The 25174-nt window shown below is 43.8% G+C and overlaps 2 protein-coding genes across 2 annotated transcripts in view; one reads left to right on the top strand and one right to left on the bottom strand.

The window, feature by feature from the left end:
- Window positions 1–640: 640 nt before the first annotated feature.
- LOC306784809 (uncharacterized protein) lies at window positions 641–7689 on the bottom strand (the record flags this gene model as incomplete). The annotated part of the gene is made up of 4 exons (XM_079278940.1): window positions 641–813; window positions 1979–2088; window positions 3718–3832; window positions 7623–7689. The coding sequence occupies 4 exons, from the start codon at window positions 7687–7689 to the stop codon at window positions 641–643; spliced, it is 465 nt and encodes a 154-aa protein (XP_079135066.1).
- A 3335-nt stretch (window positions 7690–11024) lies between these two features.
- LOC306785094 (ligand-dependent nuclear receptor corepressor-like protein) overlaps window positions 11025–25174 on the top strand; it is a gene marked incomplete at both ends in the record, with an annotated part of 35949 nt that continues 21799 nt past the window's right edge. Inside the window, one exon of the mRNA XM_079279319.1 lies at window positions 11025–11121. Coding sequence (XP_079135445.1) covers window positions 11025–11121 — 97 coding nt within the window. The remainder of the gene's footprint in view (window positions 11122–25174) is intronic.

Below are 25174 nucleotides of genomic sequence, written 5' to 3'. Positions count from 1 at the left end.
TCTCTAACATTCAGTACATGATGGTCCATTTAGAGTCAAACAGACCATAAAGCAGGGGATGCTTTAGGGGCGGGACTTACTGTGATTGACAGGTCTCTACCACGGCGTTGTCCGTGTTTTCGTTGTGGAACTAAAAGCCTTTCAGTGTCTTCACTTCGTGAAAAGTTGAAACACTTTAGGCGCAAAAATGTCTCTCGTGTCACTTCATGGTTGAAATAGGATTTTAAAACGAGATAATTACCAAATCAATGGTTACTGGATAACGTCAATATGCACTTTTGAATCCAGAGTTGTGTTTTGTCAGGTGAGCTGAGCCTGAAGCAGATCTAGCACCAGGGTTCTGACTGAGCAACTCATCTGTGTTTGGCTCAGCTGATCCTGAATCAGTGGCTTTCTAAGAGTTATACACAGCGGACACATAGCGGCTGATTGATTGATTTCTACTCCACAGGATTCTCAATGTTACAGGAATGAGAAATAAAATATATGTAGAAGAAAAGAGATCACAGTAACCTACCGTATACTGACAATACGAAGGAAGCTGAGGACGAGAATGAAAGTAATCTCTTCTTAAATAACAGTCGGCTGTTCAACCCGAGAGCAGGATCATAGTGGGGCACTGTGGGTGATGTAGTCCGAGTCACATGGCCAGAGCTCGGGCCTTGGCGGCTGCTGCCTGCGCTCTCTGCACGGCTCCCTGCTTGTTCTCCCGCCTCATCAGCTGGTTGGTCTCAAACAGGCCCTCATGGCTGTTGCCACCACCAGCGCCGCCACCAGCGCCGCCAGGACCTCCGTCCAAAAACGTCAGCGCTCCTGAACCAAAAAGACTTTATGAGATGTATTTCATCAAAGCACAAAAAAGGGCAGAAAGACGAGAAGACATCTCGACACGGTTCAGAGGTTCTGTTTAGGTCGAAGTAAGTTTTCACCAAAAACGACAGAAAACTTTCCCCAAACACGGCTGTGTGAAGTCTATTAAATATACGGTAATAACTAAGCTGCTTTAACTCAGAGTCTCTTTGTGTTTCATCTCCTTGATCTTCTGTTTGACTTCTCGCTTCCTTCGTATAATGGCCTAGTGTTGCATGTCGCTGAACTCTGGGTAATGTTTAACAGAAAAACTGCATAAAAGACATTTCGGAATGAGGCCCTTCCTTCTAAAAAGCACCGCTCCAACCGGCTCTGACTTCAGGTGGTTGGCTCTCAGGAACCTGCAGGAATCTTTGTGTTCCATCTCTATTTTTACCGGCTGAAAAATGAGCCGGTTGTCACGGTTCCTCAAATAAGAAACGTGTTGATTACCCTCAGAGTCTCGAGCCGAGACGCACACACGGTGAGCTGCAGTCCAGACAATTAACACGTTTCACCGTTTAATACGATCAAAAAGTATTTATAACGATTAGAATCGGAGAGGAGAGGACTGTAACACAACTTAGAGACAAAACATTCCCTTCATTCCTGAGAAGTGACACAAACATCAGTTATAAGAAGCATAAAACATAAAGAAATAAACATTAACTCAAAGTCCGGCTGAGAGACTGAAATAAACCTCACGAAATGGTCTTAAATGCCTTTAAAAGTTTACCGTCAAATAACTGGACGATTATCTGCATTACACACGTAAACGTACAAAAGTATAAGCTTCAAAATATACACAAATGCTCATTATGCAGAATAATATCATATTATAATTATTGATGCATTCGTGTACTTTATTTAAAATAAGCCCCACCGTGCAGCTGGAACTTTACTTGATATGCTGCTCCCTGTTAACGTCCATCAGGATCAATAAAGTTTTATCTTAATCAGTAATAAATATCATTAATGTTATCGTTAATCTGAATATCCAAAGTAACAAAAGTTGTCAATTAGTAAAAGTTGAATATTTGCATCAGAATTTGGTGGAGAAGAAGTAAAAAGTACAAATCCTCAAGTGTTTGTGGGGGGGGGGGGGGGGGGTGAGTTAGTGAAGTCTTACCGTAACCGTCCACACATCCGCTTTTAAACTCGCCTTCAAACCTCATCCCGTCGAAGCGAGTGAAGACGCCGGCGCCTTGAAATTTGCCCTGAACAAATTCACCTTCATACCTGGAAAATAAAAGAGCAAAAACAAGTTGCCTCACCTTCTAATCGGACTCCCGTAGCTTTGCCAGCTTTATCATACTTTACCAAGAAAACACTTTTAAACTTAAAAAAAAACAGAAGCTGGTATTAATATTTCTGTCAGGAGAGAAAGAAACCACTTAGATTCCCCAACGTGTGATCAGGTTATCCACAGAACGCCGTTATGGAAATGTCCGTTTGTGGAGCTGTGAGTCGGAGTAAAGAAGAAAACAGTGTTTTTGTAATTACTCCCACTGACAGACAGGTTTGTTCCAGTCGCTCTCCAGATGAACTGATCTATTTTAACGTAGACCTTTGTGTAACCTTCTGTCAGAGAGAGCAATTAAAAAACACCGTCACGTGTGCTTTTTAATGCCGAGTCCAGCTGGCAGCGCTGCTGAAATGTTGCTCTATTTCTGTCGTTCCTCAGAGCGGAGAGACGCTACGAAGTAATTCACTGTTCGATGTGATTTCAGGTTCATTTGAATTTGTCGTCCTGCCGCTCAGGGATGGATGTGGTGATATAAAACCGCCCGATCGCTGCAGTGCAGCTGCCGAATGTCCCCAAATATCAACATTGTTTACAGCGCAATGGGCCGAGACTGTCTGGAATGTCAGCAAGTGGCAAACAGGGAAAACTATTTGTGACCGAACATTAGCTCTGTTAGCTCTGTCAGCTCTGTTAACACTGTTAGCTCTGTCAGCTCTGTTAGCTGTTAGCTCTGTTAACACTGTTAGGTCTGTCAGCTCTGTTAGCTCTGTTAGCTGTTAGCTCTGTTAACACTGTTAGCTCTGTCAGCTCTGTTAACACTGTTAGCTCTGTCAGCTCTGTTAACACTGTTAGCTCTGTCAGCTCTGTTAACACTGTTAGCTCTGTCAGCTCTGTTAGCTCTGTTAACACTGTTAGCTCTGTCAGCTCTGTTAACACTGTTAGCTCTGTCAGCTCTGTTAACACTGTTAGCTCTGTCAGCTCTGTTAGCTGTTAGCTCTGTTAACACTGTTAGCTCTGTCAGCTCTGTTAGCTCTGTTAACACTGTTAGCTCTGTCAGCTCTGTTAACACTGTTAGCTCTGTCAGCTCTGTTAACACTGTTAGCTCTGTCAGCTCTGTTAGCTGTTAGCTCTGTTAACACTGTTAGCTCTGTCAGCTCTGTTAGCTCTGTTAACACTGTTAGCTCTGTCAGCTCTGTTAACACTGTTAGCTCTGTCAGCTCTGTTAACACTGTTAGCTCTGTCAGCTCTGTTAGCTGTTAGCTCTGTTAACACTGTTAGGTCTGTCAGCTCTGTTAGCTCTGTTAGCTGTTAGCTCTGTTAACACTGTTAGCTCTGTCAGCTCTGTTAACACTGTTAGCTCTGTCAGCTCTGTTAGCTCTGTTAACACTGTCAGCTCTGTCAGCTCTGTTAGCTGTTAGCTCTGTCAGCTGTTAGCACTGTTGCCTGTTAGCGCTGTTGGCACTGTTAGCTGGTAGCTACCGGCTCAGCCGTCACAATGTTGAGGACCTCCCTTTTAACAATATTGAAATGAACTTGATTTGAATATTTATTCATGAAAAATGAAACGACTGTAAAAAGAAACGGATGACGGAGAGAAACAATATGGAGGTGTGAGCACAGACCTGGAGCCGTCGGGGAAGCCCAGCACCCCACAGCCGCTGAAGAGGCCGTTCTCAAACTGTCCCGTGTAGCACGTCCCGTCGCTGAAGGTCAGCTGACCCAGGCCATGACGCAGACCTGCACACGCACACACACACACACACACACACACACACAGCTCAGGCAGGTACTTTAAAGACACGGTTTCTGGCAAATTAGGTACAGTTTATTACATATTTATATATTATTATTATATCATATATATATAAAATACTTGTATTAAACTCTGCAAATGAGACATGAAATCATCTTTAAAGCATCTCATCAGCGGCACAACAAGAAACTGAAACCACGAGGCACTAAAAGCCTCAACCTGTGTCAAAATATATCGCACATATTTAAAGTCGCATAACAATACGGTCATTTTAATGAGTAATGTCATATGGTATAGTTATATTATCATATATTTTGTTATTTACTTTGTGCTGGTATAAAAGTATACATACATATATGCATGTATGCATGTATGTATATACATACAACTAACGTGTACGATTATGCCACAAATGCATTCATGATTATGTTTCAAAGAAGTATGTTGGTCAATATATTGCGATGATGTGTTTTAAACTCTCAACCGTAAACATCAGAACTCCAGTATTGGTCGGGTTTTATTTCATTGTTATTTTGTAGTATTTTGTACATGTGAATTGTCTGTGTGTATATATATATGTATGTATGTACGGTGCTATAACGAGCAGCACAGCAGTGGTCATATTGTTCCCATGTGTGTTGAAGGTAGTGAAAGGAAACAATCAGCAGTTATGAAGTGTAATAACTGAACCAAACGGAAGATTTATACATGAGTCTATTTGGCCTTCTAAGATCTTTTATTTATGTGTTTTTTTATGATTGGATGATATTGTTGCATTCGGACCGTTTCTCAAGGATGCATGAGACATTTAAATACTGAGAATACTGCGTTCTATAGAACGAGCGCTTCAACAGACCGTCCCAAACAATCTCTGGAGGTCACCAGCTAACTACGAAAGAAATGTTTACTGAAATCCATCAATATTTCAAAAGCACACTTCTTTCTATCCTTGAAAACACAACAATATTGGAGGTTATGCTTCTCGTGTGTTCATTTCACCCGGGACATTATTCAAGAGCAAAACCTCTTTGCAGAAGAAAACCTCGACCATGAACTTCCACCGTCTGTTCTCCCGGTACAGGTGGCGGTGAGTTCTGGGCTCTAAAGTAACAAACGGATATCAGCGTTTCTCATTTTCAACACTTTTCATTACGTTTCCAAAAACGTTTCTTCTTCCATCACAGTACAAAGAAAGTAGCAGTGATTCAGTCAATATCAGATGATGAAACATGGCCATCAGTAGGTCGTTGTTTGTGAATGTGCTTCGCAGCACAAACGTCGTGCGAGTGGCAGAATGTCGGAGGCCGGTTGCACAGAACACTTTGTATCTTCGGTCATAGTCGCCGTCGTGAAGCCGGCACGAGGAAAATGACGTAATCAATGGTCGTGCGGCGCAAGTAGTCGCGCGTCTCCGAATTGTTTTTACTTTGCGCGCGCGATCACGTGATTGTCACAAATAGTTCTGCAGACAACGGTCTTCAGTTATTGCCATAAACTCACTGTGTTGTGGTTTAGAGTCAGCGGTGCCTCGTTAAGTGTTTATTTCTTGATTCTTGCACTCCTTTTTTTAAAGTCTGACCTCCCTCTGAAGCATCCTGCATCCATGTGTGCAGGTGTGTGTGCGTGCGTGTGTGTGTGCAGGTGTGTGTGTGTGCGTGTGTGTGCATGCGTGTGTGCGTGTGTGTGTGTGTGTGTGTGCGTGTGTGTGTGATTTGCTCCGTCCAGACTCTAATCTGTCACTCAGCTGCTTTCTTGCGCTTCTCCTCCATCTCGTCTCGTGTCTCTGGCTAATTACGGTTTTAGCTGAATTTGTCCGTCTTTTATGTCAATCAATAGCGGGAATGCATCGATGTCAACTGACTGCGCGGTGCAGTACAGTAGAGTACAGTAGTAAACGGCCGGTGCGTGTACCCGGCCTGCTTCCTGTAACCTGATAGCTCAGCAGTCTTCAACCGGCGCTCGGCTCAATTATTCATGTGACACCGTAGAGCTCTGGCCGACGCACCGCTACATGTTTGTGTGCAAACAGTTCCTCTGCACGCATGGACGCAACACACACATTAGTCTGTGTTCATCACAACACACACACACACACACACACACACACACACACACACACACACACACACACACACACACACACACACACACACAGTTACACAGCAAAGTCAGCTGTGTTCATTTAACTCAAAAGCGCTAAAAGTGTGAAACACACAAAAAAAGTGCAATGAAATATATTGAAAGGAGAACTTTATCTCTGTTTATAACTCTACAAGGTGAGAGTTATTAAAGAGTTATTAACGGCATGGGGAACAAAAACACAATGATGGGTGTAAAGGGAGTAATATAGATACAGTCCAACTAATGTTTCTCACGATACAAGCTGACGTTAATTACAGTTGTAAGCACGTATTCATGCTTTACATCATTATAAAGCATTTTATAAAGGAGCGTATAAAGGAGCGTTTAGGACTCCATGACACGGGATCCAGTTCATCACGTCGTCACGACTGAAAGCTCCAGAACAAATGAACCCTCCAGGAGAGCAATATATTTATATTCTATATTCATCTACGAGAGGTTTTGCTTTATTTAAAATATATAAATAAACGGGACAAAAAAATGTGAACAATGGCAAGAACTCCTGGCAGTCTGTGTGTATCAGCGGACTCGTGTCTCCAGTCGTGACTTAGAAACGTCTGCGCTGAAGAGAAAAGAAGCGTTTTTAAACACCGCTGTGCAATAAAGCCGAGCTCACCGGAGCAGCCGAGCCAAACCCGTTGAGCGGTTTTGTGCTGACCGTGCAGAGACCGTATGTCCCTCTCCGCTGTCCAGCGCCTGCTTTGGTGCCATCTTCAGTCCTTTGTTTCACCTTGCCCTACAGGTTGCCTCTGTGTTTTTGTCAAACTGCAAATACTGGTTTCGGTAGTCGTGTGATATCCTGTGTCAGCGGGCTCACTGGCACCCGATGGTCTGTGTGTGCATGTGTGTGTGTTTGTCCTCGAGTTACTGACTTCAGCTTGACACCTTTCATCGGTTCTCTCTCTTTGCTTGTTGGATGAAATCTGTGTGATTTCAGGTTTGATTGGTTTTGCTGCTGTGACTCACTGACGGAACGTACTCTCCTCCTGACGTGAGATCCCTCAAAAGCTGAGAACTTTCTTTGAGCACAGTTTTTAAAAAATGAATCATATTTACATGCGTCGCCGTTTTATCCTGATCGGTTTTCCTTCAAGGGAAAATTCCGTACGTTTTATCTGGACGTCCAATTAGTTTTGATGGCAAATGTAGTCGCTTTTGTCCCGCCCCTCGAGGGCATTCTGGCCAATCATAGCGTCGTTGCTGGTCTACTGCTGCCTCAATCGGTTAGCTTGTTTGTGTTGTTGTGTCAATTTGGTGAATCCGAACTCACCAAAGTCACACAACAGCAACACAAACTAACTGCTGGTTCTCCTGTCTGTCTCTATAAACTCATCTACTGTCGTAGAACACTGACTGTGGAGGAGAACCTCACACAAACACACTTCAGAACGTCTGAACTGTCCCTTTAACAACAGAAACAGTCCAGAACTGACTTCTGTCCGTACAGTCGAGCACGTACTCAAAGAAATGCCGCTGCTTATGTGATTACTTATGACACAAATCTAACACAAGCGTGGCATTTACACAGGCTCCACCTTTTTAAACTGCACGATTGTCTCAATCACATTGTTGCAACACTCCCGCTCTGCATGCAAACGTTATGGACGGTGAGGGTGAGCGGGTCGGCCTTGCCTTCTTTCCATTCGCCGTGGTACTCCTCGCCGTTGGAGTAGCTGAAGGAACCTCGTGTCAGGGTCATGGGTCCTGCTGGCACACACGACAACACAAAAGACGCATCAACAGCAGCGGGACACACACACACACACACACACAGAGAGTTGTTATGGTAATGTGTCCACCTTTCAATCCATCGTAGGTTAAGTGCTACTTTTTGACCTCTGCAGGGTGTTTTGCAAACTCATGTTTACAATGTTTACTGAGGGAATAAATCAAGAGAGAAGTAGAGTCATCTTCTCATAGACTTCTATACAACCAGAGGAGTCGCCCCCTGGTGGACACTAGAGAGAATGCAGCTTTAACACACTTCAGCATTGACTTCACTTTTCAGAACAGGAGGTTGCTGCCTGGATCCAACACTGATGTTTGTCTGGCTCACAGTTGAAAACAGTCAGAAATGCATGTGAATATTGAAAGCTTTCTGGTTTCCGTTAGTTGTTCGAGTTGTCTTTACCAATTGGTTTAAAAAAGACATTTTAAATTGAGTGTAAAAACATTGTTAAGGAATCTGGTTGTAGACGTCGTCTCTCAACCGCAGCTCCATCCTCGCGTCTCAAGTTAATAACCGGCCTCTAACAATGATCGGTGCAGAGAAGAGGAAGCCTTGACCCGCATGTAAAGTGTCATCCACCAGCTTGTATCCGGACAGGTAAGTGTTAAATAGGGCTTCACCATGTGACATCGGTGATCCAGCTGTGACAGCAACACACCGGTAAAACAGATGTGTTTTTATTCATTTCAGGCTTCTTATTTGTCTGAACTGGAGCTGTCTGGCACTTTAAATTTCCAGTTGTTTTTTTGTTTTGTTGTCATTTGTTCACCCAGCTGTGCTTTGCTGTGGTTCTTAAAGGGCCATCCTCCTTTCTATTGTCCTCAGAATGAGCTCACACACAAACATTTAGGCTTCACAGCGCGAGAGGAAACATCTGAAGCCCGTTCATCAGGCTGCGTAATTGCCCCCCCAAAAAAGAAAATTCCATCAGGCGCGCTGTCATAAGAAACGGGAGGAGTGTGTATCCCTCCATCGAATGTTGCCACAGTAACGGTGCCCTAATCCCTTTCATCCTGCCGGCATGACGCTGTCAGCGCGCGCGCGCGCGCGCCCACACACACACACACACAGTGAGATCCCTGGAGAAATAGAATAAACGGTTTACCTGTTTTTACTAAAGAGCAACTCCTTTTTCTCTACATCACTGAAAAACAACGCGGAGGATTTCTGCTCCTCTCAGCGACAATTTCGCCTTCCTTCCCCCCGCGCAGCTCGCTGGTTCCCCGGCAGAGCTGCCTCAGCGTCTCCGCAAGGTGCCGCGCGCTGATTGGCCGCCGTTCCTGCCACCTGGACTCAAGGCGTCCTCCTATTGGCTGCCTCCTTCTCCTGGCTGTCCAGCCCTCCGCGGGAAACATCTTTGTCGAGGGCAACGGGTTCAACGACTTAATTAGCCGGAGTGCTCGCTCCGTTCACAGCGTTTGCCCTTTCCGTGTTTTTATTTATTCATTTATTGTTATGCCTGTTGCCCACCGTCTCTGCAGGATTATGAAAACGACAGCGAGGTTCCTCTTAACGACACCGGCTCGTTTCATGTTTCAATTTGGAGATTAGACCCGCGTTTTGGCGAGTGTTTATGGAAGTTGATTTATTGATCTCGCTGTGCGCTCGAACAGCACTGAGGTGGTGAGGCTTTCTTAAATGAAGTGATGAGGAAGAAGCCAATAATTCACTCAAAATGAATCAAGGTGACCCAATGAAATACAAAATCCGCCCTCATTGTGTTTCTCAGGGGTAAAGACAGGAGCAGGACTCCCAACTAATTTGGATCATTAATAAGCCAGAACCAACTTTGAACTTTGAATATTTTCATTGTTGACTAAATTTTGCCGACAACAAACGTGAGGTCAGTTTAAACTCGATTAGGAGCAGTTATTTGAAAGAGGGCATGTTTTTCATTTAGTTTCATGTTCTTTATGATGTTGATGTGTGTTCTCTGGGCTCTTTTGCATGTTGTCCTCTCAACTTGAGTGTATTTGAGTATGTTTAAGGCCACGCTGTGGTCAGTGCTTTGGTCCATGATACTACTTCCTATTCATCAAAATGAAGTTTTGACTTCTGTCTGCCCATTTGAACAAAGACTACATCACCTGAGGACACTGACGTGCTTTTAGCAGACTTAGAAACGTCCGCGTTGCATTTGTAGCGGCCTCCTCTCAGACCCGTGCAGTGTTTCAGCATTGAGAAGCTGCTGGATTCCAATGGGACACAAAATTCTGTCATTTCCAAATCATTTCCCGAAAGGATTTGTTGTTTAGTCATGTTGTGTTTATAAGAGTTCTTCATTCTTGTTGACATTTTTGGGGAAAATTTAATAAAAATAAAATAATTATTGTAGAACAATTAAGAAATGAAGTATGAAAGATGGAAATCACTTTTTCTTTTCTCGTGACTCATGCCATCAGTATTTATGAAATCATAATATCTTAATATGGTGTTTTAAACATTGTCCCTTATGGCAAATCCTGTACTCGAGATGCATTATGGGTTGAGATCGCAGAATAGTTGAGCGTTTATTAATTTGCTTAATACGACTCAGGAATGAAAAGCAACATAATCCATTGAAATATCACTTGTAGTTGTCCTTGAATTGGCTAAATGAGACTACAGTGCGCATGAATATCAGTGATGAGGCTGGTTGAATTGACGGCTTCCTGGTAAAGACGCACCGCGAGCCTCACGTGCACATGAAGGGCATGTTTCGGACAGTCGCGGTCTGTTTACAGTCGCTTCAAAGATCTGGAGGCTCTTTGATTTTTGTAAAATGAAATACTCGGGCAGTTTTTGACAACGACGCCTCTTTGTATACAAAGTCTTTAGAATCTATAGGCTTCCGTTGATTTACTGCCGCGGTTTGGAGGTGCACTGGATCTGTTAATTGAAACAATGCAGCGTCTTCATGCGCATTTTAAATCCCCGGAACAGCCGCGCGCCCTTTGACACACATCGCTTTAAGTCATGGCACATTTGGAGCACAGGCGCCATGTGCTGCACCCTGTACAACATTAAAGCAGACAAACGTCCCAATAAACGACCAATGACAGCACATGCTCGCACGGAGATGCTGGGAGGGGAGGAGGAGGAGGAGGAGGAGGAGGAGGAGGAGGAGGAGGAGGAGGAGGAGGAGGAGGAGGAAGGGGCGCTTTTTGGTGGGTGGGACAAATGAGCGCTGTAGAAAAAGGGGATGCTGCAGCCCCGTCCCCCTCATATCTCACTCCACCCAGCCCTAGAATAAAAACCCACCGGTGACGTGCGCGCAGGGAAGCACCCAGCAGTATGTGCGCGCCCACGGGAGGGGCCGACAGAAAATGGCGAGTCTGTGCAAAAGGCAGCAATGCACGGTAGAGAGGCGCGGCTTTCGGCAGGAACTTGACTCTTGGAGGCACAAACTCATTCACTGTGTAGGTAAGCTCGCTTGGCGTTGTGTGCGCGAGTGTGTGCGTCGCGGTTCCGGGGGGCCGCAGGGTGCCGGTAACTGTGTGTTTGCCTGTTTGTTTTCGTGGAGCGGATCGCCGTGGCTGTAATGTCCACCGGAAAACCTATAGGCTCTACGTGAAGCTGTCATTTTGTGTGTGTGTGTGTGTGTGTGTGTGTGTGTGTGTGTGTGTGTGTTACGCACGGCTGTTGCCTGGCGCCGCCTGCTTCCAAACCGGACACATCCACAAACAACAAAAAAAATATTCAGCTCTCTAAGTTTTCAGGCTCGTGTCCGGCATGTTGACAGGTGTTTCCACCTGCGCACGTTGTGTTTGTGACAGTTGTTTTATTCAGTTTTGGAGCCACCGGGGGTATTTATTTAGTATGTACATTATTCCATGGCTGTTTATTTATTGTAAGCAGGGCATGTCACGTGCGCAGATGGAGCTGCACCTTAGCCAATCGGCTTCGCCGCTATAGGCCGGCGCGTGCCCGTGCGCGCGCCGCCGTGTTGAGTTTTCTTTGCTGGTGGTGGTGGGGCAGTGCGCGCTCTCAATCTCCAAACATGACACCCCCTCCTCCTCCTCCTCCTCCTCCTCCTCCACTTCCCTGGCAATCGGCTTTTGGGAGCGCGCATTGCTGCATTGGGGGAAATGTCAGTGGGAATAATTTAGTATTTTAGGGGGAAGGTTATAGGCGGGGGGGGCAACGGGGAGAAATGCCTCCAAAGCTCGCCTTACCACCGGGAGTGGTACTTGTTGAAACGGCGCTCCTGGATGCGCTGGAAAAGTCTGCCCGGTGCAGTTTGAATTAAGATATATTTATGAATTATTTTAGGGGGGAGGGGGGGTTAAGAAAAATGTTTATCTCTCTGGCACTAGAGACAATTAACAGCATCGGCAATGGCACGTGTCAGTCTTTGTTTCGTTGATTTTAAAAAATGCAGTTCTTGACCTCTCCCTGCTTTCTCTCATTAGTTCATGTCAGTTTTTATTGAGGATCTTCTCATCCATACATCTCTCCCACCCCTCCTCCAATCCTCCATTTCTCTTGTATTTCATGAGCTCAGTTTAATCTGGTTACATCGAGCTATCCCGATGTTATGGCAAGATCATCATCCGCTCCTCGCCTCTGATCTCCGAACCCTCTCCACGTTTCCTCGGCTCTCTGCCCGGCTCTTATAATCTGGCTTTTATCGGCGGCAGTATAAAGCGGTAAGAGCACCACCATCCCCACCGCAGAAGCACCGGCGGCGGAAGGGTCGCAGTGCTGCGGCTCCACTGGTTTTTTTTGGGGGGGGGGGGGGGGGGGGGGGGTTAGCACTTCTGCGTCCAGATGCTGCGCGTTGAACTGTCGCCTACTTCCCCATCTAACGCTCTATAATCACCCACTTGGCCGGATTCCGAGCAGGCTGACGTGGTTTTCTTTTTAGTAAGTAAACCTCCCAATGAGGGGATGCAGTGTTGAATGAAAAGGTCGGGTAATCTCTGACCTCCAGCACGAAGCCGTGAGGAATCACAATCAGCAGTGTAAACAAAAGGCTTTTCCGCCTCCGTTTGGCTCAGCTCGGTCATTGAATGTGTGATTTTCCACTGAGTTTTACACCAACATGTTTTTTTTGCTCAACAGAGGTAACCTATTTTCTGTCCAGATTAATTATAGCACAGCACCTGCTTTGTGTCCTGTTTTTGCTTTTCATTCAGACTCTGATTAGTTGCCGTTTTGATGATTTTGTGGGTCACTGGAGTTAAAAGCAGCAGAGGATGCTGTGTCGGCCCTTTTTTTTAAGCACATTTGTTGAGGGTTGCAGTTACCCAGATGCAAATAGTCCAATAAAAACCATAAAGATGTTATTCAGATACCTGATTCAGACAATAAGTCCCTATAATGGTACTATAAGCATGATAAATGTACTGTGCTATTGTGCACCTTGAATATCTTGTAGTAATATCACAGTGATACCACAGAGGATACAAATACCACAAAGCAGAAGGATGAACTCACAGTGGGATATTACAGATTACTGCACCTCTGTGTGTGTGTGTGTGTGTGTGTGTGTGTGTGTGTGTGTGTGTGTGTGTGTGTGTGTGTGTGTGGAGATATAGGCTGTGTGCGTATTTCCTCATTGCTGGTCGTCCACGCTCATCATTGGTTTGCTATGCGTGACAGGTTTTAGGGCCGGAGCGCAGCAGCAGCTATCGGCGGTCAGATTGAAGTCTGACGTGTTTATTGGTTGGAGGGCGAATCGGCTCTGAAAACGGGGAGAAAGTGGAACGTCATAAGATACAGTTTGTCTTCTGACCTGCGAGTCCTGAAAGAAAAGCGGCGCGTTAAAGTGTTTCGGTTCATTTTGACATTGATTTTGGTTCATTTTGGGCTGTTTTTTTTTATACATTTATCGGCATTTATGTGAAATGGCAGATATCCAGATATTGCTATGGCTGAGAAAACCCCAAATATTTAGAATTCACTCTCACATAAGACGAGGAAAAACAGCACGTCCTGAATGGAGAAGCAGTGAAAGTGAATGTTTGCTCAACAATTCATGTTGCAAAAAGTCTTGAAGCAAAAAAACTTGAAACTCCTGATATTTGACAAGCTGTCAAACTCCAAAATAAGACTACGACGAAAGAAAGAAATTATTTTATTCTTACACAAAAATGTAAACCGGCAATTGAATAAAATCACACTCGACTGTGATTCTATCCAACAGCCTCGTTATGAACAGTGGAGACATTTGGTCTCAGGTGAGGTAAGAGAGGTGCACATCCGCCGGTTTGTTCCAGCGACGTGAGAGGAGGCAGCTTTCCCCGCCGGCCTCACCTTCTTGCCCTGTGCTGTGTACTGATAATAAAGTAGGACCTATATGCCATAGAAAGGTTATCGTTATTAATTGGTAGCAATTAAAGCCCAACTGCTGATTCCTTTGGCAGATATTCCGGGTAAGAGAGCTCATTTGATGGCTGAAAGGTTGTGGCAGTGCGGTAGAGAGACAGACTGTGAGAGAACGAGAGAGGTGTGAGTCTGGATGGCAGATTGCTTTTTTTTTTTTTGAAACTTCCAACACCTCAGAGCTTCTCTGAAGAGTAAGAACGCCACCGGTTGAGCTGAACATGAGTGGAGATGCGAGGTGGGTTCTCGAGGGTTTCTCTGGTGACTCATCCCAACCCACAGAAATAGAATAGCAGCAGAACGGACATTTCTCTGTCGGGGTCGCTTTCGCTTGTACTAAAGAAAAGTCGTCGATTAATATGAGTTGTTATGGTGACAACCAAGCCAGCGGGGGCCGTAAAGTGTATCGTTGGGTAACTAGCTTGTCCTTCTGTGCAGCGCATAGACTGTATATCAGAAGTAGACGTCATGGCGATTTTGCAGTCGCCATGTTGGTTTTTTCTGTGTGACTCTAAATGGACCATAATGTACTAAATGAACATCATGCTGTATTGAAGAAGACTTGAAACTAGAGATTGAGACATAAACTCATGTTTACAATGTTTACTGAGGGAATAAATCAAGAGAGAAGTAGAGTCATTTTCTATAGACTTCTATACAACCAGAGGAGTCGCCCCCTGGTGGACACTAGAGAGAATGCAGCTTTAACACATGAAGCATCGGTTTCACTCGGCAGAACCGGAGGTTTCCGCCTGGTGGAGCGGCGGGGAGTGAGGGGGAGGGAATTGGTACGCTAACTAGCTAGTTGTATGCTAGTTAGCATGCTAGCTTGCTTATTCCATGAAACTTAAATGCTACACTGGTTCCATAAAATGAGCCAAACAGAAAAAATAATTTTTTTAAACCGTTGTTTTAGTCTCGAGTACTTCAACACAGAACGCCAATATTACGTGGAGAGAAGGAGACGTAATTCTCTGTATTTTGGAACGAGGCTAATCTTTCTGAGCTTTTGCGCCGCGAATAAAAGCATCGAGCGATCACGCTGTGTGGCACGGACACATTCAAAACTTACACTCACATGTGCAACAATACTGGAGGCTGCATAGTCCGCACCAACACAGACAACTTTATATCTCTGAGCAGAGCAGATCTTCCATTCTTACCTTTCACAATAAAAGCCCTAGACGGGCATTTGTTTCTTTAAAAAAATAATTGCTGCTGATCTATATTCTGTTGATCAACGAATCTGTTAATCGGCTGCATGTTTATTTTATATTCTTTGCTGCTGATTAAAGAAGGAGTTGCTGTCAGGAGGATGACAGCGTCTCTAAAGACAGCAAATGTTTCCTCCTCTTCATCACGTTCTACTCGCAATATTATTAAAGATCATTTATTTTAGTTAAGAGTGTCTGATCTATCTTCCCATCCATCGATCCAGCTAGACCCTCGATTGCCGGCTGAGTCAAATCCTCCTCTTATCAAGTCCCCCCCCCCCCCCCCCCCCCCCCCCCCCTGTCTCTAAGCGGACGGCTGTTATTTCAGTAACGGACAGATGGACGCCCGAGAGATCTTCCTGCCACTTTCTCATCTTGCTAATTCTTTTCATGGGCTCACTTGAAAAGAGGAAAACAAAACATGGCACATTTTATCGGGAGCTGGCGGGGAGAGTGGCAGCGATCCACCCGTTCGACTGGACCAACACTGTAAATCTCTGCGGTACCCTCTTCATTACACATGCATGCACACGCACACGCACACACACACACACACAACCTGCTCCACAGTAATGTGTGTGAAAGCGTGTGTGTGTGTGTGTGTGTGAAGCTATCTCGGGGGCTGATCCATGCCAACCAGGAGTCCCGTGGGAGGAGGGCTGCTGTCTTTGAGGTGTGTGTGTGTGTGTGTGTGTGCGTGTGTGTGTGTGTGTGTGTGTGTGTGTGTGTGTACCTATATGTTTCCAGAGCGCTGTGCTCTTCTCCAGCGACGTTCTGCCTCGCGTTGAAACAGGAATAACGCACCTTTATCTAAACAGAAGGATTCAGACCGCAGTCGCTTCTGAGGAGGAAAACATTTCAAGTTGCTTTTTTCCGGCTGCAGTGAAACGACTGAAATGTTTGGCGCTCGTCTTCAGCTTGTTGAAGAGGCGGAGAGTGTGACAGCTTTAAAAGAACAGACTGGTTTTGAGTCTCAGGAGAGGAGGAAGGCAGCTGACTTTTTCTAATCTTCTTCGTACATCTTTGTTGTATTTTATTTTCTCCCCGGGGATCTTTCTCGTCTATCTGACGGGGACCGGAAGCTTTTAATTATCATTTCACAATACCAATTCATATATATTGATGTACTTTTGATATTCTGCCCGGCCCTAGAAGAAACTTGTCCGACTGTCTAAATCTGAATTTAACTTCATCCTCGTCTTCAGTTCTTCTATAGAGGAAACTGTTAATTCATCAATTAGCCTGCAACAATTATAATTATAGATAATTAATTATAACCAGATTAAGTGTCGCTTTCAGCAAAAATGTCCGAACAAAACTCACCGGTTCCAGCTTTTCAAATGTCAACAAGCAAACAGTATAGTTTGGGGGTTTTGGACTCTTAGTTTGAAACTCTTGGAACTCGTTCTTTCCTATTTTATTTGACATTTTACCTTCTGAAAAATAAGTGGATTGATCAATAAAATACAAAAATGTATAACAAAAATAAAAAAGCCTCATTCAAGGATCTCCATAATACAGTAGTTTAAAATATCTTGTCTATGTATTAAATGTTGTATCATCTTTTCTGTTTGCTGGTTATTAAAAACAACGATGCGGTCCTGTGGCCTTCATCGTGATTATTCAACTCTCTGTAAGTGTGTTTGTCTCTTAGACGCCCACCTCTACAATGCACACGTGGCCCGACGTTGTGTGGAGATCTTCCTCATTATTCTGCAGGACAAAATCAATAACAATTATAAATGATAGCAACAGAAGTCCCTTGAATATATTTAATATGCTAAATCAGAGGATGAAAGAAATGCTGAGAGTCTAATATTCAGATGATAAATCACTAAAAAGCAGGATATCGATGCTGCTGCTGATATTTGACTTCGGCCGATGAAGGATTCACCTGCTGACAACACACAATCTTATTTTATGCTTCTGTTGTTGTTCAACTTGCCTCCGTCCCCCAAAACACGTCTTTGTGTTGCAATAACCAGATTTCATTGTTTAATATCTTACTAATGTCTGTTCTGTAACTGAGTGGGATTTGATGTCGCATTGAGACCATTTAAGGAAAATGATTTACATTTATTTTCTTATTTAGTATTCTCTCATAATGTCACATGAGCGTGAGGGAGCTCCAGTGTGCAGCGCTTTTTATTTGTGTCTTCTTTTGTTTGTCAATCCTTTCTCGGTCTATATCCATAACAACAGAAGGATTAAAATGGCGTCTATGATTTCTGATAGTTTGGAGATCAGATGTCTTTTCTTTTTTTGACCGAGAAGCAACACGTCAGCTTCCTGCTCTCGCTCTCTTTTCCTCCCGTCGGTCTCACCAGCGACCAAAGTCCTCCGTTTCCTTCAACTGTGCACACGGCGTCCTCGACTCAAACCGAAATTCATGGAAGCGTTCCATTGTTTGTGTGTGTGTGTTCCCTTTGTTATGTGAGCTCCCTGACCTCCTTGGTACAATTATTTGTACACTGACACCATGTGGGCTCATGCACAATATAGAGTTTGTGTTTGGAGTACACACACACACACTCACTCTCACACACACACACACACACACACACACACACACACACACACACACCACACACACACACACACACTGTGAAAGGTGTCAAGGCCTTCGAGCGGCAGGAATGTTTACTTGGACCCACCTTTAGTGAATTCCTTCTTATTCTTCCATAATGGACCTTTTGTGTGTCACGTATGAGCAATTTGCTTTTCAGGGTATTTGAACACTGGCATGGAGGAGCCAGTGTGTGTGTGTGTGTGTGTGTGTGTATAACTGAAGTTGTGGGGACATAAATCTGTTCACACACTGACATTGTGGGGACTCACTGTCCATTTGGGGACAAATGGACAGTGAGTCCCCACAATGTAAATCATTACATTTTAGGGTGAATACTTGGTTTAAGTTTAGCTTTAGGGAAGTAACGGTTACAGTTACATTACTGTGTGTGTGTGTGTGTGTGTGTGTCTGTGTGTGCTCCTCTATGTTTGTAAGGACCCATTTTGGACATTGAAAGTGAGGACACTTTTGGACAGTTTGTTCAGTCTTCACTTCTTCAAAGAGCTGGGTTAAGACTTCTCTGGTTCGCGCTGATGATTACGCTCGGGGAACAATTCATTATTTTAATGAGGGAAGTCTGAAAACTCTGCGTCTCCCTGAGAATGCGCCATGAATGGAATTAGAATAAAAGTGTGTGCCATTCAGTGTGTCATTAACAGTGAATTAATACTAAGCGGCACCTCGGTATTCCTGAAGCAAGAGGAACCGGCTAATGAGATAATAATGAAGCTGAGCAGGCGGTTAAGCAGTGTTAAGCTGTCATGGTTCAGAGTTAAAGGGACAGTCTGCAACCGTCTGCTCCGAATCATTAAATAAATAATCTGCAACATGTTGACGTTCACAGTCTGGAGCAGCAACGGGTAAATTATCGGCAACTGTTTGATTCATTTAATCTGCTGATTAAAGGACATGAGGGGTCCAGCTCATCATAATAATAATTTCAAGATGTCAGCTTGGACATTTTACAGACCAAATGTTTAATCGATACTGAAAATGATGGTTCGTTACAGAAACAATATAGTTGGTTTGAATGAATATAAGAAGTTAGGTCCCGATAGAGTCATTAGTACAGCATGTTGTTACTGCTCATCGCCAGAAGTGTCATTCAAATTATGGAGATTAAAAATGTGTATAAAAAAACATTTAGGCTCCACTTGAAGAAGACACGGATAAACAAATTGAATTGATTGTAATTAAATATATTCTGCATAAATACAAATGAATGAGATCAAATAGAATCCTCAAAATCCTGACTGCTTTTTTAAGTGTGTGTGAACTGTGAATCAAATATTCTGGTTGTTGAGCAGTGCTTTAAAGCGCGTGTGTGTGTGTGTGTGTGTGTGTGTGTGTGTGTCTATAGGGTTTAGTCTGGGCGTGTTTGTTTAAAGAATCACCCACTGGGCATGGCAGCGCGCCAGGCCGATACTGCTGCTGCCCACAGGTGCACCCTGGGTAATGTAGTTCCTCAAAGAGGGAGACAGATGGGCGAGTTAGAACAATAGAGGGAGAGAGGAGGGAGTGTTTAAGAAGGTACGTTGCTTTGATACAAACCTCTTGCAAATTACTTCTCCTAATTTTAGTGCTTCATAAATTAGGTTTATTCTCCGGCTGACATGACGGATATTGATGTGTTTTAAATAAAAAAGAAGCCATTGTTAAGACGAATGAAATACTTGCCTACAAAGCGGTTGTCTTGTAAAGAGCGTTGTGTAATATTGCGGTTGACGCGACAGCCACATGCTTGGGATCTTGCGATTGGCTGACGCTGTGCTACATTGTAGCAACAACATAAACAAATGTCACGTAGATGACGATGTGTACTCGGAGACGGACAAACGTAACTAATTATCTCTGCAAGTAAAAGTAGCGAGCGAGCCGCGATGCGAAACCCTCGTCTCTGCCACACATACACACACATATATATATATATATATATATATATATATATATATATATATATATAAATATAAAGTTACACGATCAGGTGCTGGCCGTGCAATCTGGTGTAGATGTTCGTGGCTGCTATCGGATGATGTCTTGTGATTTTGATGAGCCTCTTAGCGTCTCCTCTCGTTCAACTATCAGCCTAAACGAGACATCAGAGCCCGACTAATGCTGGATTTCTGAGGCTGATAACAATGTTGGTATTTGAGAGAAGTAAGGATGTTAAAGCTCGTTTTAGAGTTTATTTGAACCCTTAAATTATTTCTTCCAGCCAACATTGTATATCTCTGGTAAACTTGTCGATGGTCAGCCAGGTTCTAAGAGTAATTGAAATAGACAAAACGTAATGTAAATAACCTTTTTACTCAGTTTCAACACGCGCAAACCTTTTGATTTGAATGCATGCGCCCTCAAGAGAAACATTACATGTCAGTCCTGCTGCTAAAGGTCTGATTATGTTGTTTTGCAGAAAAAGAGCTGGCGGTGTTTTTTTTTTTTTTATGATAATAAACGAGGGCATTCATGAAACCGAAATCAACCGTTAAAAATGAAAGACTCATTCAGACACGGTCAAAGTCGAGCAACGGCCCAGAACATTCACAACTATCTAGAACTCTCTAAAAACAGACACGCAGCAATTCCTTGGAATCGACGAATGGATGACTTGAATGATCAGTTCAGCTGGTTCATGTTGGATAAAACGCTCTCAAAGCATCCTGATGCGGTTAAACTCATGTCAGCCAGAAGTTTAAAGACTTGTTTTATTGTAACTGCACCACGAGCTCTGATTCATGCACGGCCGTTAGACGTCAGCATCCAACAAAACAAACCTGGCAACCCTTGCGGATAATTTATGATCCCACAGTGCAGCGGGACACACGCACACACACACACACACACACACACACACACTGGAATAAAAGTGAAGGTCAGGCAACACACGCTGCTCTGTCGCCGCCGTCTCTCCCGTCACCGTGAGGAGAAATGTCACTTGTATTTGTGTCTCCTCCTTCCTGTTGCTTCCTCTCTCATCCCTCTCTTCCTCTTGAGTTTTCTTGTACTTCGCCCTCTTTTTTTTCTGTGATCTTCTCAATTTACTCTCTTCTTCTTCTTTCCTTCTTATTCTGCCACCAGTATTTTGACATTTTATTAAAAATCACGTCACGCAGTGTCACTGCAGGAATAGAGGAATACATGTTTTCATTTCATTTCTGCCAAGAGGCACTTATGTTCAGTAACTTTTAATTATGATGCGCACACACACACACACACACTCTGTTGCAGTGGCGGCTGTAGACATTTTCTTCTCAGATTTAATTGAAGCGTAGGCAGGTTGGAGTTTTTTCTCCTCCACATTTCCTCTCTGTGTCCATTTTTAGTCCTTCTCACGAATATTATTACTTCTCACACGTCTGTACAGATGTAACGCTACTTTGGTCAGATCATGTGACTTTTGAATGTGTGCACACACCAAAACCCTGCACAGATTCCATACAATTTAGTCGAGTAAAGCTTGAAAATAATAAAGATAAAAATAAATGACAGAGACGACAAAATAGAGACAAAAAATGTGAATCTGATGTGAATCTAATTTGCAGTCGTTTTGCATGCTTTGCTCCAAAAAGCTGCATGAAACACACTTTTCTGTGGTTAATTAGCACGACAGGCTCATGCAATTGGGAGGTTTCAGCCGGCAGTGTTGCGGTTTTGACAATGAGAGCTCTGTGCGACTCGCTGAGGAGCTGAGAGCCGTAGTAATGAATGTGAGGGTCACAACCAGAAGGACAAATTCCTTTGACATATCATCTGAGAAGGGAATTGTGGTAAAAGTGTGTGTGTGTGTGTGTGTGGGGGGGGGGGGTAGAAGTGGGTGGGGTTGAATTTGGCCGGCGGTAGCAGTCAGTGACTTTGTCCAAAAGCCGGACGGACATGAAGCTCTTCTCGGTCGACTCCTCGGTGCAGAAAGTCAGAAGCTACGTTGATTCTTTGAAAGCTGAGGAAAAGAAGTCGACTACGATTCCCAAGAAGCATTGCGGTGAGAAACGTCCAATCGCTGAGCTTAAAATTCAGTTTTTAGCTTTTTGCAGCTGGCGGCTGAATGTAAGAGGTTGAATGTTGTGGAACTCGTTGGAAAACATCTGTGATTTGAACATTTCATGGTTATTATTAATCACGAATCAGACAATTGTACTTCCATTCAATCGGTTAATGTTTAGTCTGCAAATAGTTCTTTTGAAAATTGTCAAATATTCATCACAAGTCCAAAAACCAAAAACATTAAATCTGCTTTGATGCAATTCAGAGAGAAACAGCAAATCCTGACATGTGAGAAACTCAAATTAAAGAATCAAAGAATTCAAACTTTGTGTGAATTTAGGAGAAATCTACAGACTCAAATGGACAAAGCGGTAAAATAAACACCTCGATGTGTATTTTTGATGTTTTATTTCCACTAATCTGAAAGAATTAATTGACGCAAAACAGACCGAATTCTAAAAATGCCCGTAGTGTCTCCCCTCAAGACCGGCTTCATTGTTGACTCATCGTGAAACACGCAGAATAAAACGGAGCCCGTCTTTGTTTCATCGTTCCAACAATCAGCGATTCTGGTCAAAATGAATCTTGATTCATTGAGTGAGATGTCAAAGTACGCCAGCCCTACTTTTCCTCGCCGTCTCTCTCTGTTGTCGATCATTTAATCAGAAAGAAATGAAATGACATAAGATTACTCAGCCGATACATCCGTCCAGTATTCAGTCCAGAAACCGACCGCTCCTCCACCGCAGACTGGTGCAACCATTTCTCCATGGAGACGCCGTAACGTTGAAACAGGAAGCGGTCAAACGGCACCAGCTGGAAGCACTCTGACGTCTTTAGGACCGTTTCATGAAGGAGCTCGAGACGCCCTTACATCGGCGCTCCGAGGTGCATGAATGTGGTTTGCAGTAATTGTGTTTTGACTCGTTAAAAGAACGAGTTCATGGTTTCGACCGTGTCGATGGAACGAAGCATTTCTTCTGATTGGAGACTTTTAACTTGAAGCTCTTTGTCGTCCTTACTTAAAAAGCTGCACGAAACGCATTATCTCCGTCTCTGGCTAATTCTCGCTGCAGGCGTTTCGCAATTTGGACATTTCATCTGCAGTACCAATGAAAGCACTGTCGAGGACAAACCCGTGCGAGCCATATAAAGAGGAAATACTCGTAAAGGAGAAAGAGAAGCAGATTGGAGGGACATCTGTGGACAGAAGATGTGATTATATCACGCTCACGTGTTGCCAGGACACTTCAAACACAGCTTAGATGAAATGGAAACATCGTACGTGTTTTCGTTTCACTTGAGAAATCGTTCAGGTATGATTTGATGAATTGCTTCATTACATTATGTGAGACGCTGCTGCATTATGATCCGTCACAAGATTCACAAGATTCTTTCAATGTGATTTTCTTTTGATGTACTTTAGTCATGAACGTAACGCCGCAGAGCTGTTCTCCAGGCTTTGTGCTAAGCTAAGCTAACCGGCTGCTGTAGCTTGATATTCACAGTACAGATGTGAGGCAATGAACCTTATTTCCACAGTTTAACTGCTGTGTTCTTATCGTCATTGGCTGAGCAGCAAAGTCTTATGAAACGTACACGAGGCAGGAATTTTCGTTTAGATTTTTATTTTTTTGGCTGTAAAACCAGGAAGTATTTCAGAGATGTTTCTCCCGCATGAACTGAAAATGACCAGAGAACCTGCGAGTGACTCAAACTGGCTTTAGTGCTGCTTTATCAGTGTCACATCGTGGTCACGTGCAGCGCGGCGGTTTTGGATGTGGTTAATGAGTCGAGAACATTTTGTGAACTAAGGCGTGTCGCCGGCCTATCAGCGGCTCTTTGGACCGGCCACCTTTGGACTGTGGAGACAAATTGGGCAGGTGGCTGTTTTGGGAACAGTTCAAGGATAGATAGCGCTATAAACACACACAGAGGAACCACTTCCTGTGTGTGTGTGTGTGTGTGTGTGTGTGTGTGCGTGTGTGTGCGTGTGTGTGCTGCTGCTGATCTGCAGGCGGAGCCATGTAAGAGAACATTCCTCCATATTAGTGATAATATCATCAAATATTAATGCAAGGAGGCTCCTCTGCTGCTGTGCAAATATTGAACTCTTGAGCTGCTCTCACACACACACACACACACACACACACACACACACACACACACACACACACACACACACACACGCGCAAACTAAGAGAGTTCACCAGACCTTTGATTTGCAAAAAGGGAAATATTTATGACCGGTCGTTGGAGCTCCCTTGGGTTCGGTGCGCTGCGTATGGAAGTGTATTGATGACATTAGACGGAGCACATAACAAATTCTGAGCTGCAACATCAGCTTTTAGAAAGCGCACAGATTCGTTAAAGGTGAATCTCAATTGTTTCTCTCTGTTTTTCTTCTCCAGCGTGTTTTGAGCGCTTGAAATCAAAAGAGGAGCACGTGTTGAGCTGCAGGCTTGCAGGAGGACACGCCCCCGTCCGGCTATCAGAGGTCTGTCGTCTTTAAAGTTAAAGTCCGCTCAAAAAAACCAAGTTGGCGTTTAGATATCTTGGCAAACGCATAACTTTCCTTTTTCTTTCAGCCGTGCAGATTTACAGAATTGAAAATGATAATTTGTTGTCTTTCAATGGAATCGTATCGTGATGACATCATATATCGTCTACGTCGTCTAAATTGACAATAACGAGGACATAGGAACTTAAATTTCTCATAAAATCTGATCGAACTGTTAAATCATACTAATCTTAATCAGAATACTTGTATATACATGTTTTTATGTTTTTCTATAATAATCAGTTTTCAGAGTAAAGACACACAAGCTTTACTGTCTGGTTATTTTATATGCAATATTTATTTATTGAACTAAATTGAACTTTATTCACCAAAAACTACATTTTACAAGACGACATGTGAGCACATCATGATAACGTTATATTTTACTTTTGCCCAACACTCATTTCTACTGAATAGAGCTTGAACACGTCACGATGCAATTCAATGGAACCTCCGTACGTTAGCCGTTAGCGGTGCTGCTAACGTTACCAGCTCTCCTCCTGCTGGTTTGGTGTGTGTGTGTGTGTGTGTGTGTGTGTGTGTGTGTGTGTGCACGTGGGTGAATGTGAAGTAAGACAACTTAAAAGCAGACATATGGTTATATCTGTGTGTGTCAGATGTGTATGTGTGTCACATGGTTGTCTCCTATTAAACTCTGTGCAGCACTTAGCTTCAGCGGCAAAATGGATTCAGGCTCTCAACACGGGGTGTTCCTTTAATACCAGTGTGTGTGTGTGTGTGTGTGTGTGTGTGTGTGTGTGTGTGTGTGTGTGTGTGGGGGGGGGGGGGGGGGGGGGGGGGCAATGCAGGTGCATGAGGAACCTC

Source organism: Melanostigma gelatinosum (assembly GCF_949748355.1).
Source record: "Melanostigma gelatinosum genome assembly, chromosome: 11".
NCBI lineage: Eukaryota > Metazoa > Chordata > Actinopteri > Perciformes > Zoarcidae > Melanostigma > Melanostigma gelatinosum.
The sequence above is the reverse complement of the archived record's forward strand: the minus strand, read 5'-3'. Positions and strand labels throughout refer to the sequence as shown.